The sequence below is a fragment of the Alosa alosa genome, chromosome 17 (genome assembly GCF_017589495.1).
Source record: "Alosa alosa isolate M-15738 ecotype Scorff River chromosome 17, AALO_Geno_1.1, whole genome shotgun sequence".
Taxonomy (NCBI): domain Eukaryota; kingdom Metazoa; phylum Chordata; class Actinopteri; order Clupeiformes; family Clupeidae; genus Alosa; species Alosa alosa.
This window is the reverse complement of record NC_063205.1, coordinates 27,036,727-27,047,710: the sequence shown is the minus strand read 5'-3', so window position 1 is coordinate 27,047,710 and position 10,984 is coordinate 27,036,727. Positions and strand designations below refer to the sequence as shown.

Sequence of the window (10,984 nt, the reverse complement as noted above, 5' to 3'; positions counted from 1 at the left end):
TCACATCGTGTACACCCCAGGGTAGCCACGCCGGGCACAGCCATGTCCAAAACTCACCACCCCGACCTGGACAAACTTCCCAGACACCGATTTACACACCAGGGGGCCGCCAGAATCGCCCTACACACACACACACACATACACACACACACACACCACAGAGACATACACACACACACACCACAGAGATATGCGCGCGCACACACACACACACACACACACACACACACACACACACACACACACAGACACACATAGAGGAACACACAAACACAGAGAGAGACATACAGTACACACACCCATACAAAACATATTTAGAACTCCCCCTATACACACCTTAAACATGTAGTTACATTGTATAGCAACAGACACACACACACAAATACATAAAAATGCATAGTGAACTATTATTAATCACTTCGTTAATACACATGTTCACTAGAACATAGTCATGGTCAAACACACACACACACACACACACACACACACACACACACACACACACACACACACACACACCTGGCATGAGTCCTTGCCCCCCTGCATGTATCCAGCACAGAGCTGCTTATCAGTGGTACCGGGGTACGCCTTCCTGCAGGTATTGTCGTCCACTAGGGGGAGCTTCAGCTGCTGCAGGGTCTTCTTACCTCCCAATGGAGCTAAAAGAGAAAGAGACAGAGTCAGTCACATACACAGATAACACACACACTCACACACCAACATAGGCATACCAACATTGAGTACAACCATGCCTTCATACACAAATACACACACACACACACACACACACACACACACACACACACACACATATGCCAGCTCCTACCTCATGTTCTGCTGTTGTTAACATGATGAGAGGCAGATGTCAGAGAGTGATACTGTACGTGGTTTTAAAGGCTCTACAAACCAACTTTAGATCCATGGAAATACGTCAACATTATCTGTGTGTCACATACACACACACACACACACACACACACACACACACACACATTCTCAGCCACTCTGCCCCATCCGGTGACCCAGCACTCGGAGCGGTTGTTGAAGACATCCAGAGGGGTGGGCAGTGCCACGAGCTTCACGAGTTTGGAGGTGACCACAGGCTTCTTCAGCTTCACCAGGGCGATGTCATTGTGCCAGTCCCCATTATTTCTGCCACGGTAACCGGGATGGATCAGGACATGGTGCACGGGGTGCTCCCAGCCAGTGGGCTCACGAAGCTTCAGCTGGCCCACCACCACTTTTACCAAATTACTGTGTGTGTTATTGGTGTAATGTGTGTGTGAGTGATTGTGTTTGAGAGAGAAGGAGAAATATATTATTATCTCAGCAACTCTTAAGAACCCCAACCCCTTCCCCAGTACAAACACACACACACACACACACACACACACACACACACACACACACACACACACACACACACACACACACATAAAAATACAATAAAGAAAACATACTAGCTGTATGGGTCGACACAGTGGGCTGCAGTCAGAACCCATTGAGTGTTGATAAGAGAACCGCCACAGGAGTAGGAAACCTGAGAATAGATCACACACACACACACACACACACACACACACACACACACACACACACACACACACACACACACACACACGCACACACACACACACACATACACACACACATAATCAAACATAACATAAATACTGTAAAAATACTGAAAAAAGAGCATTTCCTGGACTCAAAAGCTGCATATACAGTATAAGGTGCTGGGAAAACACTGAATATCCAAAACAAGGGAGTCACTTTGTTTCCCAGATGAAGGCTTGGCACCATAATGTGTCAGAGTTTTTAAAGGTTTAAAATGACCAATCCGTGGAAATAAAGGCTTTTTAACTATTACAAAGATAGATAGTTTTGACTACAAAAAAAGGTTTGTAGCCATTATGCAAGAAATAACTCAATGGTGTGTAGCTATACAGTAGCTCAGATACACTGGTATCCCTTCCTAAACACACACACGCACACAGACACACACAAACACAGTTGGTCATTCCATCACACACACACACACCGCTCCATTAGTGGCCTTAAAAGGACATAAAAAATAACTTAAATAATATTTGGAGCCATTATGCAAGAAATAACTCAATGGTGAATAACTATAGCTGATATACACGCACATATACACATGCATACACTCATACTCATTCCTAAACAAACACACACACACACACACACACACACACACACACACACACACACACCCATTTTCTCTCTCTCTCTTTCACACACACACACACACACACACACACACACACACACACACACACACACACACACACACACACACACACACACACACACACACACCATTCTATTAGTGGTCTTAAGGTACACCATCCAGGGCCATTGTCCAGGGGCTGCATCTTCTCCCCCAACTATAGAGCTCCGGGAGTTGAGATGTGGCAAGCCTGCAGACAAACATACTGCATTACACACACACACACACACACACACACACACACACACACACACACACACACACACACACACACAGCATCTCACCTGTAGCTGTGCTGAGCAGCAGGGTCACACAGAGACAGACCCTGAGTGTCATGTCTGCAGTCTGCTGGATCCCCCCAGAGCATAGGTGTTATATATGAGATTACCAAAACCCACGCACATTCATGATTCCCATATACAATATGTACACACACACACACACACACACACACACACACACAAACACACACACACACACCCACACACACAACTGCACATGCACACACACACACACACACACACACACACACACACACACACACACACACACACACACACACACACACACACAGACACACATACACACACACACACACACACACACACACACACACACACACACACACACACACACACACACACACACACACACACACACACACACACACACTGTCCCTCATCAGACAGTTAAGATTTATACAAATGCATGCACATAGATGCATATCCATGCACCTAGGCACAGACCTATTTCTTAAAATCATCACCCTTTGTAATGTTGCATAATTATTAATCTTTTAACTGCTTCAGATAGAATAATATAAGAGATGTGTGTGTCAAAGACAACAGTGTGGAGCCTTTAAAACCACATATCTCTCTCTGACATATCCCTCATCAGAAGGTTGAGTTATATACAAATGCATGCATATAAATGCACATGCATGCACATACATGTAGGCACTGACCTATTGCCTAAAAACATGACCCTTTGTAATGTTGCATCTTGCAGAATCTCTTAATTGCTTCAGATAGAACAAGTTAAGAAATGTGTGTGTCAAAGACAACAGTGTGTCAAAGCTGACTTGTGGAGTCTTTAAAACCACATATCTCTCTCTGTCTGACATCTGTCTTGTTTCGGTTCTCACTAAAATAACTGACCACATTACCCCAATTCTCTTGCACTGTCTTCCAGTAAGTCACAGAAGTGACTTTAAAGTGCTACTACTTGTTTATAAATCACTAAATGAAGCAGGACCTTTTTACCTATCAGACATGTTTCAGCAGTACACAACATCTAGACCTCTCAGGTTTCAGGAGAAGACCCAGTTAATAAAACCTGCTATTAGAACTAAACATGGTGAAGCAGCTTTTAGCTGCTATGCAGTTCAGCTCTGGAACCGACTTTCAAATGACATCAAATAGGCCCCAACTGAAGCCAAATCTAGACTTAAGACCAAACTGTTCTCAGAAGCCTTCTGTTAACTGACCAAATGTAGTTCCTGTAAAATTCTGAATCTGTTGTTGAATTATTCTACCATATTTGTTATGTTTTCCTTTTAATTATTCTTTAATTATATCATGTGCTTTGCTTTTTAAACTATTCTTTAACTATTTCTCTTTTATGCTTTTTTTTGCTATCACTCTTTGCTTTTGTTTCTGTAAAGCACGTTGAATGACCCCTGTGTATGAAATACGCTATATAAATAAACTTCAATTACTTGACTTGTATGTGTGTGTAAGTGTGCATGGGTTTGCATGTGTGCGTTTGAGTATGAGGGTGTGGGATATTGCATATGTGTTTGTGTGTCTGTGTGTGTGTGTGTGTGTGTGTGTGTGTGTGTGTGTGTGTGTGTGTGTGTGTGTGTGTGTGTGTGTGTGTGTGTGTGTGTGTGTGTCTGCATGTGTGCAGGGTTTGCATATATGTTACCATCTTTGCAGTAAGGGTTAGATTCAGTTAAAGGGGTGATTGGATGAACAGAGTTTACCTTGTTCTGTGATGCTAACACAGAAAGTATGGTCAGTCCAGTCCCAGTAATGCTCAGATGTTATTTCACAACCCTGAAATTAGGCTGGAGAATGAAACGATCCGTTTTGGCAGATTTAACGCCCCCTCATAGTTTTCTTGACATCCACATGAATAATTAATTAATTACCTTGCAGCCAATGACTATTAATTTCAAGATCTGCTTATATGCTCCAAAGTTTAGCCTACTGTAGCAAATCAATAGCCCCATGGCAATTCACATGGAGTCGTGTATGATTGAGCCAGAATTGGAGAAGGGATCAATTACTAAGGAAGGACCAGTGTCCCAAAGATTAGAATTAAATGTGTTTGACTGTCAAGTATCCTATTGTTCCTTAGTAGGCCAAAGTTTTCTCTACGGGCACTTCATCCTAGGCACAAATCACAACCCCCAAACATTCACTACCCCAAACATTCACTACCTGTCGCTCTAAGGGACCGTTCGGTATTTATGGAATGAACCACCGGAGGAAAATAGGGGAGGGTCATGTCTTTTTATTCTTTGTTGAGGTCACCCAACTTTTTTTAGTCTAGGAGGGAGGGTTACCCAACTTTTGTATTCATGAAAACAGCAAAATTTGTGCCGTCGCCCAGGGCCTCTGATGGATCTTGCACCTGGCCAAAGATGACATTCAGCGTTTATTCTTCATTAACGCCTAGCCTAAGCAAAAAGCTTAACGTAGCTTACTGTCCTAAAACAACGATCAGTTATCACCAAATGTCTCTCATATTGTTCCTCATAATCACTAAGAACCTTCAAAAAATTTAGCATGAAGTCATATTCGGCCTATGAACTTTACGCTACCTGACATGACAGGATGTTTCTTCAATCTCCTTCGCTGAGGCTATAGAAAAGGCTTAACGTCCCAAAACAACGATCAATGATCAAATTCCTCCAAATGATCTAATTGCTCCTCTTAACCATCTATAAAGTCAAGTCAAGTCAAGTCGGCTTTTATTGTCAATTTCTTTACATGCACTGGTCATACAAAGAATTGAAATTTCGTTTCTTACTTTCCCATGCAGACATAGACATGCTTTAAATACAGACATAGACATACTATAGACATAGCCATAGACAATAAACATTAAATTAAAGTGCAAGACTGAAAAAAATCTAATAAAAAGAAAAAAATCTGATAAAAATCTAGCCCGACGTTTTTTTCTTTTTGAGCATGTCCGAAGACACACTGGACCAATAATTCCAAAGGGGATATTAGCCTACACTTAAAACGTACAAAGATTGAACGAACCTTCCCGAAATTTGAAATTGAGATCAGTAACTGGCATCGGGTGAACGAAGCTTTTCTAAGTCAAATAGGCTATTAAAAACTATTTGTGCACTGAGTCAGGATATGGCGAGTCAATGTCATATATTTGTCCAATGGTAGCCTACAGACCAGTGTCCATAGTGCACAATGTATCAATAGTTTGAATGTCATGTGTGTTTCCAGTGGCGCAAAAAGTGGGTATGCGCTATATGCGGCGCATAGGGGCGCAGCACCATGGGGGCACCAAAGCGATGGTAAAAATAATAGTAATAAGAAGAAGATATTTGGTATATTCTATATGTAGCTACTATTGTATGTTTCTAAATCATTTCTGCATTTTCTCAATGTTAAAGGAACCATATGTAAGATTGTGGCCAAAACTGGTACTGCAATCACTTTCAAATTACTGTAGAGCGGTGTATCCCCTCCCCCTCCCCTCTGACTGGCAGAGCTGGCAACCCGGATGCCGAAAAACTACTGACTTCGTGATTAGTACATAGGTGGAGGGTGGCGCATCAGGCCAAAACACAACATGACATGACAAAACACAACATCAACATCAGTTGAGGGCTGCAACTTCACTTTTTAAAATGACAATATCCTGGCCGGACTGCTGTTGTCAGTGATATAAGTATTTGGAATGAACATGATTTCTTAATGTCTAGTGACATACCAGGGCCATTTTATGATTAATTGAAATACATTTCTTACATACGGTTCCTTTAAATAACATTTTAGAGGACTAACAGGCTAGAGTAGGCGCCCTATTTCATAAGATTCTATCATAGAATTTTGACATAGAAAAGGGAGTGGGGGCGCCGTGAGCGCTGAGTGAGCAGATACGAGTAGTGAGTTTTCGTCTATGAAAAAAGATGGATACAGCAAAAAAAGCTGTCGAGGGCTAAACAGAAAAAGAAAGAGGGAAAATGAGATGGCATGTCAAGGGATGCGACAGTAGTTAAATAAGTGGATGGTGAAAAGCAACAGGTAGGATTTAAAGTGTGACGTCTGTGCTTGGAGGCTTACAAATATTAATGTTAACAGACTAACTAGCATTTGCTAAGCATATGCCGATTGAAACATAACCTATTCCATTAAGATAGCTAGATGGCTACCATGCTCATTCTGAACTTTTAATGGCAAAATGGAAACAGAAATGTCACGTTAGCAACAACTCATTACATGTTTCCATTTCCTAACAATCCGAATATTAATAGCTTAATGTTGTGCTGATAATATGGCAAACAAGGCTAGAGTTGGATCAGCCTCATCCTTTGTGAGCAACAGCTGGCAAAAGGACGTTATAAGAACCGTTTAGACTCTCTTAAAGTGGCAATGCACCACCTAACAATACTTCAAGTTCAAATTGGCAGAATTTCTTAAAAAATAATAATTTACATTAATAGTGTAAATTATTGGCCTTTTGTTTTACTTTAGTTGTTTTTTTTTGGGGGGGGGGGCACCAATTTGTTGTTGCATACTGTAGCCCTCAAAAAATGGGTAGCTGCGCCCCTGCTCTTTACACTTATTTGTTACCGTTTCGTCGTTGCTTTTGCTGGACAGTGGATGGTTTCAGTGGTTCATCAACACATGAAGCCCTCTATTGGCTACAACCGCACTATGTTTGCCAGATCGGGTTGATGTTTCTGATGAATGGAGGGCATGATTTTGAAGTTACACATTCTGTAAAGCGCCATGAGACATGTGTAATGTTTTGGCCCTCTATAAGTGAAATTAAATTGAAAATGGAAATTGAAAATTCGCAGCGCACTGATCCTGTTCCCTTTAGTAGTACAGTGATTCAAGTAGTTGGAAGCCACTGAAAATAGAGTGTATTGAATTCAACACCGCAGTGGCTGTTATTGACAAATTTCTGGGGTCTGGAAGCCAGCAGGAAATCTCATTCAAGTCAATGGAGCGTTCTACTAGCATTGTGAAGAGCCGTATAATAAGTTATCTTAATGAAGTGGAAGTAGATTGGGAACAAAATAGAACATTCAAACATTGTTTTTGTTTTTCTTGTTGAAAGGGTCTATACCAGCAGGAGTTGATTGCTGACATTTTTTTGGCCTAGCATCTTGGTACCTGCCGACCTTGCAGCGGGCAGCCATGCTTTACTGATCACAAACATCGACCACCTCAAAAAGTGCTAAAAGTGATCAATTATTGGCTCTGAGGATGGAAAAAAAAACACTTGCTCTCTGGACTTCTGCCTACAGTGCAGCAGAACTGGGGAAGGTCAATAATTTGATTAGGCGCTGACTGAGGCTGTCGTGATGACTTGGAGCTGAGAGAGGGAGAAAGAGAAAGAGAGAGGGGGGAAGAGATAGAGAGAAAGAGAGAAAAGAAATTGAAGAAAGAGAGAGAAAATTAGTAAGAGAGACAGTAGATAGAGAAGAAAGAGAATGAAAGAGAAAAAAGAAAGAGAAGAAAAAAAAGAGACACTCACTGTCTAACAGCAAGGCCCTCTCATCTGCCTCTCCCATCGCCACTGACGTCCTGTTGGCTCACATCAGCGCCTCTACCCTTGAGCACGGCATGCTGGGTAATTGTCACAGGGATGTTCTGCAGCTGGAAAATCGAGGGCTTTCAGGCTCTCATGTCGTCTCATCTCGTCTCGTCTACTCTTCTTCTTTTGTCGCTTCTCCTCCTCTGCCAGGCAAAGGTCATTTTGTCATACAAGTCCCCGTCCTGATAGGAGATAAAGAAAAGATGAAAGGGGAAAGGGATGTGTGAGGAGGAGGAGGAGGAGGAAGGGGGTTGTGTATTCGTGAAGATGGTTCAGGAAGTGGGAAGTTAGCAGACGTCTCTAAACAAAGTGCGGCCAATCAGATAGGGAACTCCCTTTTCCTCTGCAAATTACCCCAGACAGCCACCTGCCAGAGGATGGAAATCTACTGGGCTTCTATGATCTTAGGGCAGTTTATTTGAAGGATGTCCAATGTCCAATTTTCCCCCCACTGTCATGTGAAAGCATTCCAGGGATCACTGGCCTTTTGGGATCAGCTGCTTTCATAACGATTTTCTTCATAGGTGAACTAGAACATCTCTAAATGAATGTGTCTGGCTTTTGATGAATGGAAGTCTTATACACGGTATTGACAGCTTGATTGATTCATTGCCATTCCTTGAATGACAAACAAGGCATTTTTGTCTTTGCCATTGTTTTTTTAAAGCAACACCAAAGAGTTTTTTGTATCTTAATATAATGTTTCCAAAATCGTTTCAGTGGTTCATCAACACATAACAGGGTACACGACACTTCTGCATTCGCTTCGCGGCCCTCTATTGGCTATAACCGCACTATGTTTGCCAGATCGGGTTGATGTTTCTGATGAATGGAGGGCATGATTTTGAAGTTACACATTCTGTAAAGCGCCATGAGACATGTGTAATGTTTTGGCCCTCTATAAGTGAAATTAAATTGAAAATTGAAATTGAAGATTCACAGCGCACTGACCCTGTTCCCTTTAGTAGTACAGTGATTCAAGTAGTTGGAGGCTACTGAAAATAGAGTGTATTGAATTCAACACCGCAGTGGTTGTTATTGACAAATTTCTGGGGTCTGGAAGCCAGCAGGAGCCTCAATGTTATATGAGCCTCATTGCTCGACTATAAATAACACATGCAAATTGTGAATCTGAGCAAAGAGCACTGTTGGGGGCAACAGGAGACGACCGCCTCAAGTGCTCTTATCGACAGCCTAATCCATTTCGAAGGGAACTTAATGCCACCCAAAGAATAGCTGGGAGACACAGGTCTGACAGTCCTCGCTGGAGGTAGATAATAATAGGGCCTTAATAGATTAACTCAGAGTGATTTGTTGCCCTGGCCAGGCGAGGTAGACACCGCCGGAAATGGAAACGGGTGTCGGCTGGGGTGATGAATGGGGGTGATTCGTTTGCATGCATAATTGCAATTATCCCACCGACAGTCTTGCCCCTCCTCTCTCTCTCTCTCTCTTTCTCTCTCTCCTGCCCCCAACCTCCTCAGCTTCCTACCCCCTGGCTGGGTATGAGGTAATCTCCAAATTCTACCATGTCACAGTTTCTATCTGGGATACTCATGGTAGTGAGTAAATAAGTTGACATTTCCTAAGAGGTCATTCTACATCAGATCATTTTAATTGGAGTTGTGCATCTGAGGCACAAATTAAAAATTCAAAGCTTAAAAACATTAAGGAGTCTGGCTGGTTTTACAGCTGTCTCATTATACTAACACGTTATTCACTTACAGGGCCAAGTTCTCCCTGTTGAGCTGTTTGCTGTCCCATGTTACACAGAGAGTAAAATAAAAGCACACATTACATTTTCAGAGGAGTTTAGAACAGAAAAATTATTAATAAAGTTGTGTAATGTTATACTGTTTCAAGTGACAGCTAGGCTGTTAAATTTATTTCAGAGTAGAACAACTTTTCAACACTGCAACTTTAATTTGCAATTTTCTACATTCTGATATGTTTTCATACACAACTACTTCATTTGATGCGTGAAGGGCAGATGGACCAGACTTGTCTTCTCTCACTACCCTCTCTCACTAGAACACACCGTGTGATATTAATTAGTCATATTGACTGTATGCCTAATATCACAAAAAGATGCCAGTTAGCATGCTAGCAGGATTTCAGCAGTGTCAGCTGGGCTGTTGGTGTTTGAAAGGGGTTGCTTTTTTGGGTTCATGCTTTTTAGGTAGTTACAACAGATAGCTATAGACGAGAACTTTATAATGCTGTGTTGATGGTTCTAATATAAGAACAAGACTGATTCTTTGAGTTCTTTTTCTGTACTGAGCCAATTGTCAAAAGAGGTCAGAGATGGTTTTACATGAATCTTTATTCCCTCAGGTGTGCCAGATAAAAACATCTGAAGTTTCACCCAAATAAACCTCCATTTACTCAATGAGTGCATGTTCTCACACACACCCCTAAGTTCAGGCTTACACTGCAAGCCAGAGTGACTCATTGTTGATCTCTGACCTCTGTGTGTGTGTCTGCTCTTCACAAACCACCTGTCATCTTGTCTCTGATAACGATGATGATGTGAGAAGTTCACTTCACTTCGTTCATGTTGGACTGAGATCACATTTGCTGGGGAGTTGAGTGGAGGGTTATTGGTAAGGGGGCGGGGGGTTGAGGGGTGGAGGGGGGCATGACCCCCTGGGGTCAACAGCAGAGTTCGTAGTTGCCATCATTACGGTTCACCAGAAGAGGATCCTGGTCTGTCTACACTTGGAGCTCAACGTACTGTTTCGGGAGTTCGTTGGTTGCCATGGAGACAGACCTCAGGATCCCGAAAAACCAATTAACAGAGGGGATGCTGAGAACCCCACCTGTCAATCAGTCTAACCCAACAGAGGAGGAGAGAAGGACTGCACTGCGTTCAAGTTTTCACTGTCAACCATGAGTAATAGTGTGGGCACCACTTGCCTATATGCCACACAC

General features: G+C 42.3%; 2 protein-coding genes across 2 annotated transcripts in view; both read right to left on the bottom strand.

Moving 5' to 3' along the window:
• Positions 1–7: 7 nt before the first annotated feature.
• Positions 8–2,768, bottom strand: LOC125310746 (tryptase-2-like). Its single transcript, XM_048268389.1, has 6 exons — positions 2,536–2,768; positions 2,341–2,441; positions 1,461–1,540; positions 991–1,254; positions 520–659; positions 8–120 (listed from the first exon to the last, which is right to left on the bottom strand). Exons 1-5 carry the CDS (start codon positions 2,585–2,587, stop codon positions 644–646), a joined length of 513 nt encoding a protein of 170 aa, XP_048124346.1. The 5' UTR covers positions 2,588–2,768; the 3' UTR covers positions 8–120; positions 520–643.
• A 4,275-nt stretch (positions 2,769–7,043) lies between these two features.
• The window catches only part of shisal1a (shisa like 1a), a 65,099-nt gene continuing 61,158 nt past the window's right edge, over positions 7,044–10,984 (bottom strand). Inside the window, exons 6-7 of the transcript XR_007196348.1 lie at positions 7,994–8,235; positions 7,044–7,831 (exon numbers count right to left, since the gene is read on the bottom strand). The gene's annotated coding sequence lies outside the window, so the exon portion shown is untranslated. The remainder of the gene's footprint in view (positions 7,832–7,993; positions 8,236–10,984) is intronic.

What these genes read in the sequence shown, in the direction of transcription:
- LOC125310746 (XM_048268389.1), bottom strand. Translation starts at nt 2,587, where the DNA reads ATGACACTCAGGGTCTGTCTCTGTGTGACCCTGCTGCTCAGCACAGCT. An exon ending in GCTGCTCAGCACAGCTACAG is followed by an intron (nt 2,442 to 2,535) that starts GTGAGATGCTGT and finishes GTTTGTCTGCAG; the next exon opens with GCTTGCCACATCTCAACTCC. An exon ending in TTAAGACCACTAATAGAATG is followed by an intron (nt 1,541 to 2,340) that starts GTGTGTGTGTGT and finishes ATCTATTCTCAG; the next exon opens with GTTTCCTACTCCTGTGGCGG.